The sequence below is a fragment of the Tarenaya hassleriana genome, unplaced genomic scaffold, assembly GCF_000463585.1.
Source record: "Tarenaya hassleriana unplaced genomic scaffold, ASM46358v1 Cleome8, whole genome shotgun sequence".
Lineage (NCBI taxonomy): Eukaryota > Viridiplantae > Streptophyta > Magnoliopsida > Brassicales > Cleomaceae > Tarenaya > Tarenaya hassleriana.
The window spans coordinates 258339-268086 of NW_010970490.1; the positions used below are offsets into that span (position 1 = coordinate 258339).

At 41.1% G+C, this 9748-nt stretch overlaps 3 protein-coding genes across 3 annotated transcripts; 1 reads left to right on the forward strand and 2 right to left on the reverse strand.

Annotated features, from left to right (window-relative positions):
* Window positions 1-2097: 2097 nt before the first annotated feature.
* LOC104802021 (LIM domain-containing protein PLIM2c-like) lies at window positions 2098-3736 on the reverse strand. The gene is made up of 5 exons (XM_010525430.1): window positions 3405-3736; window positions 3024-3123; window positions 2888-2916; window positions 2692-2787; window positions 2098-2552 (listed from the first exon to the last, which is right to left on the reverse strand). The coding sequence occupies exons 1-5, from the start codon at window positions 3537-3539 to the stop codon at window positions 2208-2210; spliced, it is 705 nt and encodes a 234-aa protein (XP_010523732.1). The 5' UTR covers window positions 3540-3736; the 3' UTR covers window positions 2098-2207.
* A 1501-nt stretch (window positions 3737-5237) lies between these two features.
* Window positions 5238-7448, forward strand: LOC104802023 (transcription repressor MYB6). The gene is made up of 3 exons (XM_010525433.2): window positions 5238-5878; window positions 6204-6333; window positions 6429-7448. Exons 1-3 carry the CDS (start codon window positions 5746-5748, stop codon window positions 7066-7068), a joined length of 903 nt encoding a protein of 300 aa, XP_010523735.1. The 5' UTR covers window positions 5238-5745; the 3' UTR covers window positions 7069-7448.
* On the reverse strand, window positions 7372-9353 carry LOC104802022 (uncharacterized protein At3g61260). Its single transcript, XM_010525432.2, has 5 exons — window positions 9090-9353; window positions 8255-8299; window positions 8073-8160; window positions 7861-7942; window positions 7372-7784 (listed from the first exon to the last, which is right to left on the reverse strand). The coding sequence occupies exons 1-5, from the start codon at window positions 9283-9285 to the stop codon at window positions 7590-7592; spliced, it is 606 nt and encodes a 201-aa protein (XP_010523734.1). The 5' UTR covers window positions 9286-9353; the 3' UTR covers window positions 7372-7589.
* Window positions 9354-9748: the final 395 nt, after the last annotated feature.

Consider the following 9748-nt stretch of genomic DNA (forward strand, 5'->3'; position numbering starts at 1 on the left):
GTGTCTTAGGATCCTTGAGAGAGTTTCTGAAAATCTGGCTGTCAACCCATGTGTAGCAATTGCTTGATGTCCTTTGCCCAGTTAAAACACATCTGTTATCCGCATTGGTCACAAAACATGCATCCTTTGTAAATTTCACCTCAATACCATTATCGCATAGTTGACTTATGCTGATCAAATTAGCCTTTAAGCCCTGTACGACCTTGACATCCATTAGCTTGGATACTCCACCACATTCCAGAGTTCCTTTACCAATGATCTTCCCTTGTTTTCCATCTCCGAATGTGACATTGTCACTTGTCAAACCTACTTCAAAATTTGTCAACAGCTTCTGACGTCCTGTCATGTGTGTTGAACACCCGCTATCCAAATACCAGACACCATCTCCACTCGTTTGTTCAGACGTACAGGCAACATTGCATGACACATCGGATTTACGAATCCACCTATGATTCTTCGAAGGATGAGACATATAAGAGTGATTCAAGTTCGAATGAACGTACCAACTAGACTTTCTTTTCTGTCGTAGGTGATAACAATTCCTTCGGATATGTCCTCTCTTCCCACAGTAATAGCAGCTTCTATGCTCTTTTTGCTTTTGAGAGGTTCGCAGATCCATTTTAACTCTTGGAGTATTTCTGACAGCGCCAAAAGTACTTCGTACTAAGTCAGGTACTTCTCGTTCAAGATTTCCTCCAGACACAAATGTTGGGTGATATTGCTCCTTTCCCGCATATCCAAGCCCTGATTGATCTCGTGCACTCCTTCCCTCTCCAAGTAGATGATCCAACTTACCAGTTCCACTTCCAAGAAGATGAAGATTTTTCTTGGTCTCTTCAATTTGACATCTCATGAGCGACGCTTCTTCTTCTTTTTGGGACAATTGATGTTGAGTAGATGTCAGTTGGATCTAAGTATTTTTGAGTTCCTTCTCCAGCCGCTTTTTCTCATCCAACAGATATCTATTCATTCGAACGAGTTTGGTCATCTCGTTGAACAAGTCATCCTCAGTTACCTCTTCGTCACTTGAATCATCTTCCAAAGTTTCTTCTCCTTCTTCAATGATTCCAAAGAATGCAATAGAGTTAGAAACTTCTTCATCGTCACTGTTTAACTCGGTTTCCTCCTTCTCTTGAGTGGTATATGATTTTCCCTTCTTCTGGCCATATTTCATCCTTGTATGCCCAAATCCCTTGCATTCATAGTTTGTTGAGTCGAACATTGCATGTCTTCCAAAAGCTTGCATCTCTTTGTATCCATCCATCGTGTGAAGCTGAATCGTACACCGATATGAGAGGAAAAATTTCCTACGATCAGTGACCTGCTCTGATACCAATTGAAAAAGTAAATTCACACGATATTGCTTTCAATAATTTCCCAACTGATTCTATTCATTTGTAAAGAACATGAATTACAACTCTTTTTTGTTCGAGCCTAATCCATCCCAAGAACACAACTTCCCCTGAGTTTGTTCCCCCTTACAACATGAATTCTATCAGCCCATACACTATGTGTGCCTCGCACACCCCGTGTAACCCTAGACTCGTCTAGGCCCTTTGAGCGGTTCGCCTGTTATTTGAAGGCTCCCCCTCAGATACACTTCACTCTATCTCAAGTATCACTCACCCGTGTTTCCCATACAAATATGTTTATGCCCAAAGCTTTCACGACTCAAACACTCTCTCTCTACTTGGGTGATCTCTTCTATTGTGCACGCCTCTGTATTTATGTTCAGCCTCCTGCATAGGGTTTCCATTTCGTTTCATCATATTTGTTTTTCCTTTTCTTTATCTTCATTCCTTTTGCTTACTCTTTCCATTTTTCTTCACATTGACTTGTTTCCTTTTTGCTTGAGATCTTCTAGATATTGAATCTTTGTTTGATGCTCTTTCATTGCATTAACAATTAATTATTATGCCTGCAAATTTTCACTGATTTGATTTGGTATTTACCACTTACCACGTGGATTAGGTATATACAATCTCCTTGAAAACTCCAACAACAAAAAAAAGGAGAGAACAAAATCATATATTATAATCGGTTTACAAAATTCATCATCATCATCGGGTATACATATATATATATTCATGCAATTGATGCAAACACAAAGCAAATATTCATATAAAACATCAAGTTTTAACAAACCCAACAAAAAACAACAAAAGAGAAAACATCTCAGATCGCCGGGGTCATCCAAGATCGACGTTTCAAGACTCCAAGGCTTTGGGTTCCTGCTCCTCAGTGCCGGGAGCCGATGACGATGACTCGCCGGCCACGTCACCGCCCTCTGCGGCGGCTGCATCGGATTTGTCGCCGTCTTCTTGATCGGCGGTGAGTTCGGGAGGAGGAGTGGAGGAGGAGGAGGCGGTGCGGCGGTGGTTGGCGGATTGGAGGACATGATTGTAACTTCCCTTCTCCAGGAACAGCTGGTTGAAGTGAACCTTACAGTACAATACGCCGTCGAGCGCCGCGTAGGACGAGTGCGTTAACGGGCAGCCACTGTGTGCACACCTGAAGCACGTCTTATGGTAACTCTCTCCCTCCATCGTCATCTTTTTTGAAATCGAGCAAAAAAAATCGGACATAAGGGTATGGTTTTATCGAAAAACTGATCAAGGGTATATATGATTTTCCTGAAATGTAAAAGCCGTAGCTTTTTCAAATCTTGGGTTTGTCAAGAACCGGACGTACCTTTTCGAGAGGGTACACGGTTTTCTGGCAAGCTGCGCATTTGTCTTGTGTTCCGCTAAAGAATGACGATAACCTGTTCGGAGCCCTTGTCTGCGGCTGCGAATTCATTTCACAACATCAGAAAAGAACCAACGGGAAGAACGGAACACTAAAACAAGAAAAAAAAAAGGGAAGATTCTCGATGGTGTGTACGCACTGCATCGCTCGATTTCTCGGTCTTCCCAGCTGCAAAAACGGCAATATATATGGTGTAACGCATCGTTAGTGAACCGATAGCCAAGAAAAATAAGGATTCGTTAATGGAGGAACCGGACGAGAAAAAACAGAGGAACCTGTTTGGAAGTTCTTGCTGAAATTGCCAGATTCCTTGAAGAGCTGCTCAAAGTGGGGCTTACAGTACAAAACTCCTTCCATCGACGAGTAGTTGCTTATCTTCATCACCCCAATCAAACAAGACAAAACACATTCACACTCTCATTATTAACAATAATGAAAATAACCGTCGTTGCATGTGATCGTAATAATTAAGAGAGATCAGCCCTAGTTTCCGATCTCCGCATGCATGCATGCATACAAAAATCCCTCGACTGGTTTCATTCTAGGGTTTCTTTTGCAAGCGATTAAACCACAAAACAACATCAGAAACGTGAAATGACAATCAAACCCAATGCACATCTGCGCGTGAAAAAGGGAGGGAAAAATGAAGAAAATACCACGAGGGTGCCATTGCAGTGGCTGCACCTGAAGCAGGACTTATGATAAGGCATGCCCTCCAGCGTCAACAAGTCCATCACGTACACCGTCTTGTCACATGCCTTGCATTTGTCCAATGTCCCCGTGAACGCCATTATCGTTCTTGTTCAAGACAACAACAACAACAACAAAAGACAGACCAAGATCTTGCTTTTTGTTTCGATCTCTGGACACGGACGAGAATAAACCAAAAGGGATTTGTCCGTTGATTCGTGGGCTTGTTATATGAAACGCCTAGAGGAGCTTTCCAATTGAGAAATATGGCTTATTTTTGGGATCCCTAATCACGGGGATCTAATTGTGGACAATATACGTACGTCCCAGCAAATTAAGGTCTGGACATTTTTCAGACCGTTCCCTTTTTGAGATTTCCCCCACGCTGCCACGAATTTTCATATTTTCCGAGATTTTATTAGGGACATTCACGCAACATACTCCAGAAATTATAATTTTTTTTTCAAAATATATTCGTTCAAAACACAATAATCAATTGGGTTTAAAAAAAAAATATTTCAACGCTATCAAAAAAAGCACATTTGACATGATTTTGCAAGAAAAAAGAATCATATTGCTCCAAATAAGGCTGAATCAAGAAATGGGGGAAGAAAATGACAATTAGCGAGAAAGGGGTTGTTTTCGAGATTAATAGAAAGATAGGGGGCCATTTCGCGAATTTACACGGAAAAGAGGGGGAAAGCAAAAGGAAAATCCATTGGCGCCCCAACGGAGGACGTGGGCGAGTGGGTTTGTCATTTTCCATTAACGAGTTTGTTACGCCAACAATTTTCCATTATTAACAAGCAAAAGGCAATGTGGCATATGCTTTAGAGTTTAATACTACCGAGTCTGTTGTACCACGGCAACAATCTTTAATTTCTTCAAAACCCTTCTGCAAATGTAACATGTCCTTTTCCCTGGATATTAAATATTAATACGTGGCATTTTTTTTAAATTTAATTCCATTTAAAACAGATATGAAAAAAATGTATGTATGGAGAAGAGTTGTTGACTTGTAGCTGACCGCATTTATTACGAGAAGAAGAAGGAGAAGTGAAGAGGACACGCACAAACCGTTGTCTGTAGGTTATTACCCAACAAATCTCCTCTCTTTGACTCCCTTGGGATCCACTCACAGTTACGACCCTACATGTGCCACGTGTCTCTTCTTTATTGGTCACTCCCCACTTTGATTGCTTGTAAGCTTCAAACTACTATACACACATGGTCAAAACAAAATTTTCATTTAATGTCTCCTCCTCTCTCTTTTTTTTTTTTGTATTTTTCTCAATTTTTTTTTTTATAGTCTTAGAAATTGAAACGTGGATTCGTCATGTCACCCTTCATTTCATTCCGTACAATACAAGTCACTGTCATCTCCATTACTCCTTCTGCCCTTTCTCTTTATTACTTATACACTATTTCTTTTTTATTTTTTTTCTCGTCTTCTTAATATATAAATATGCGTGACATTTCCGCCATTAATGCATTTCCTGTTCCGTGCTAGTAGTAAACATGAGAACCCTAGCCCACTTATTTATTTTGCCTTGCTGTTTTCAGCAACTCGAATTTGAACAACTACGTAGCCAATCACACTCTCGTCAAATCTCAATGTTGATCCTAAGGTGGAGGGAATCCAAGTATTTCCAATCTTATCTCGCCATTCAAAAACATGCATGTATACGTAGATATACAAGAGATGTATATCTCCATAGATTTTGGTTAGTATTTTAATATTGCAATTTCAACATATGCAGGTTTCGGTGGCATGAATGTCGGTATCCTAGTTTTTGCAATCATGGCTTGAGCTTATTTATCTCCTTTTTTTATTGATTTAATTTTAGAGGTCAATCTTGATTTTTTCAAATTTATGGAAACCGCCTGTTGCTGTCAAGAACATAAATACTATACATAAAATTGTACAATGTGGGTATTAAATGCATGGCCGGCTCGAAGCTCGCTGGTCTTCCTTTTTACTGTTGCTTCTCTCTCTCTCTCTCTCTTATTTATTTTCTGTTCCTTTTTATGCTACATATAATGATCCATAATTCATTGCCTCCTTCTTTGGCTCTTCTTCCTCATCTCCATGATTTCAAAAAAAAAAAAAACACCAAGCATTAATAGTCATCTCCCATTCTCCCTATCTCTATATCCTTTCCTCTTTCCTACTTTTTTTTCAGCTTTGTCTTTGTCTATGTGTCTCTTAGCCGTTTGATGGTTTGTGTGTTTGTCTCGTGTTGAATCTTTTTTTTTTAAAAAAGGGCCTTTTTACAAAGTGTTTGTTGGGTATAAGTGAAGGGAAAAATGGGAAGAACGCCTTGTTGTGACAAGAAGGGTTTGAAGAAAGGGCCATGGACACCTGAAGAAGACGAGATTCTCGTTAACTACATCAAGAGTAACGGCCATGGAAGCTGGCGTACGCTTCCCAAGCTTGCCGGTAATATTCAGATGGCTTTCTTGTTTTCTTTCACCGTCCCGTGGGTCGAAATCGTGCAATGAGAGTGATTCTTATGATACCCTGTTCCTCTTTTTGCTTGATTCATGGGAAAGTTTCGTTCTTTCACTTTCGGCTTATGAGAAAGTCTTGATCCATAACTTGGTTACGTAATAGGAGGATCCTGCGAAGCCCTTCAATAGAAAACTAGAAATCTGTAGAGTATGCCGTTGTTTCGGGGATTCAACCTTGATTTTCTTCTTTTGTTCTTGTTTTGTTCCCGGCAAGTTGTCGGAATGATGAGGGTGAGTGTTGGCTATACGTACAGGTTTGCTTCGCTGTGGAAAGAGTTGCAGGCTGAGATGGACAAATTACCTAAGACCAGACATAAAGCGTGGACCTTTTACTCCTGATGAAGAGAAACTCGTCATTCAGCTGCACGCCATACTTGGCAACAGGTCTCAGTTCTCAGCTACATTGCCTGATTTAGGCGTCTTCTGGTTCTTGTTTGCAAATTATGATGAACCCTAAATGGTAATGGGGATATTTCCAGGTGGGCTGCTATTGCGGCTCAGCTCCCGGGAAGAACAGACAACGAAATCAAGAACTTGTGGAACACTCACCTGAAGAAACGCCTCCTCTGTATGGGGCTTGATCCCCAAACCCATGAGCCAATAGCCTCATTTGGCGCCATCAAACAAGCACCAGCCTCGCCAATGACACGCCACATGGCGCAGTGGGAAAGTGCCAGGCTTGAAGCTGAGGCCAGGCTCTCAAGAGAGTCAATGCTCTTCACCCCTTCTCCTGCGGGAAAATCAGACTCCGATTACTTCTTACGCATATGGAACTCTGAAATCGGTGAATCTTTCAGAAACTTGGCCTGCAGAGAGGAATCTGCCAGCCTGAGCCCTAACTCTCGGGCGTCTTCGTCTTTGAAATGCGAATCCACCCGTCTTTCTGCGAGCAATGCCAATGAAGAAAGCTGCAAGAGCTCCAAGTCATGTGTGGAGGAAGAGATGGTCGTTCATGGTTCCGATTCGTCATGCTCCAACGAACTCGAGGATTCATCGGACAGTGCCCTGCAACTTCTTCTTGATTTTCCTATAAGCCACGACGACATGAGCTTCTTGGAAGAAAACATCGACAATTACAACGAGTCTCCTGCTGCTGACTCCATGGTTTGCCCTTTCTGAAGTATCCAGGAAAGATTCAAACTTTTTTTGTGGGTTTTTGTAATCGGGGATTATTTGGAAATTTAGCTGTTAAGGCGATGGTGCAGAGACGTATATAAATATATGCAAGTATGTATATCAGGATTAGTTCGGCCATCTAAGTAGATTTGTGGAAGAGATGATGATGATGATCTCTTCGATTCTTGTTGTAGTTATTACAAAACCAGGCTTAACCTATCATCTATGTTCTGTTTTTGTATGTTCCTATCTATTGACTTCATTTCTCCAACTCAGTTATGGACATTGACAAGCACAAACTATGAATGATGCTTCAGAAACTTACAAATGAGAAAGCACCCCCACCCTGATGCTGTTTTTACACACAAAAGAACACCCAGAAAGAACAAAAAACGAGAAAGAGGAATCTACAAACAATGGTTTTTGATCAAAGCTGTGAAGAGATCTGTGTTTGATGGGGAGATGATTCACTGTTGGAATCTTACAGAGAGAGAGAGAGAGAGAGAGAGAGGTTCTGTAAAGCTTTAGAAACATCCACATGTGGCCTTAGGGACGTTCCCAGTGGCTCTGTACTTTGCAGCCATTTCCTCCGCCTTGAGAATCTCTTCTCCTCGTTTGGCTTCCACCATTGCCCTCTTCTCCTCTGCTTCCTTATGGATCGCTGCCACCTTGTTCTTCATCTTCTCTGCATATTCTGCTTTCTTCTTCTCCAGTTGTTCCTGCAAATAATCACTTCACTAACTCTGAACCATATCAGGAAATCTTCAAATGCTAGAAAAAGACAAGTTCAGTTACCTCGATCTTCTTCAGTTCGGCTTCAATGGCAGCCTTCTTGCTGTTCTCCCATGCAAGAACATCAGAGGTCTTCTTCTGTGCCCTGTCCGAAAAATTCGTAAACTCAAATTGAATCCTTGCATAAGCTACTGTAAAACATGCCATTGGTTTCATCCATTTAGACAAATATCTCTCACCAACAAGTTCATCAAGCCTGGTTGTTCATATCTTACTTGTTCTCGGCCTTAGTCTTCTCGTTATCTTCCCACGCTCTGATGAACGATAATCTCTTCTCCTTTTCCAGGTCTGCTAATGCAACATCTGACAAAAGACAACGCCGCCATGCAAATGGTTTAATCGTGAAGTAAGAAACTTGCCTGAACGTTGAAAGTTCTTGAAAGCGAGAGCTAAGTACCTCTGTCCATTGACGAACTTTTCTTCGGCTCAGGCTCTACTGGTTCTGTAAAATAGCTCACGTTTCAGAACAACGGTATCCAAGATAGGCCGATCATGCACACACGTACATGTAAAAACGTATATACTCACAAATACGTATACTGTATTCGATATACGTTTTCATGCAAACACCAACCGAAGTGCTGTACACTGAAACTACGTACAAAATCTCAACCGAGAGGAGAACTAATTAATTACAGAAAAGCCGCAGAGTTTTGTTGAATTCGCAATTCGGGTATTGAACTTTTTTGTTGTGCGCGATTCAGATGCTGAACTATCAAAAACAGAAATAAAGATCATGAACTCGCCGACAGATAGAATTTTGCTTACTCTTTAGTGAACTTGAAATATACGAGTCATGCGATAGAGTCAAGGAAATTCTATCACAATATATTATGTAATTTAGTCATCATAAAACGAGATTAGTAATCTTATTAAGGACCGGAAAAGAGAGAGACAACGGAGAACAGCTGTCCATATACTTTAATAATCATAGATCAATAGTTTAATCAGAGGTTATTTCTTAATCTCTCTTGTCACAAAAACATGGTTAATCACCACCGAAGAACCATATATAAAATACTAGAAACTTAAAGAAGTGAGCAAATTCGTGAAGATGAACCCCAAACCCAGAAAGTAATTCACGCGTTCTAAAAACGTTTTCAATCCAAGCAAGCAAATTTCACTCAATTATCGATAACTAACGATTTATACACATTTATCCTAAAACCCATGAACTTATATAGTATATATATACACACAGTCGTATGTAAGTATAGAGAGAGAGAGCATACTCTCGATAACGGTAAGGGCTTTCGAGTCGTCGGGCTTGTCCTCATGAGGAGGAGGGTTCTGAATCTTCTCCTCCGCGACGTCCTTAGAAACCCCCGCCGGAGCTGCCTCCGGCGCTGCAGCCGCCGGGACCGTCACCGGAGCTGCAGCCGCCGGCAATTCTGCTTCGACCTTGTTGTTTTTCTGCTCATCTGCCATTGCCTCTCAACCGAAGAACAACTAAAATTTCCTCTTCCCCACAAGAAAAAAAAAAATCAGACCTATAAATGGATAAATCAGATTTTTTTTTCCATGAGGAAAGAGACTTTATACTCTCCATCAAGCGATACGGTGCAGCGTGTTTCCCGCTGTGCGATGCACGTAATCCGCTCGTTTTCCTAGCCGTTGATTCTCGGTACCCACGTGATCGTACGGTTGTGAAACCGCTTGCTGTTGTGGATTACTTACGCCGCGAAACATGTGATTGTATTCCTCGCGCCGACAGGTAAAGCGGTTAATAATTGCCACGTAAGCACGGTAGAAAAATGGCGGACTATACAGATTTTCTCATCGATATACTTCAATTTCAATGTAGCTTTTTTTTATATATATATTATAAATGTGTCTTGAGGAGCTAAACGTGTAACTTTGACAAGTGGACACGCTGGAGACAGATATAACG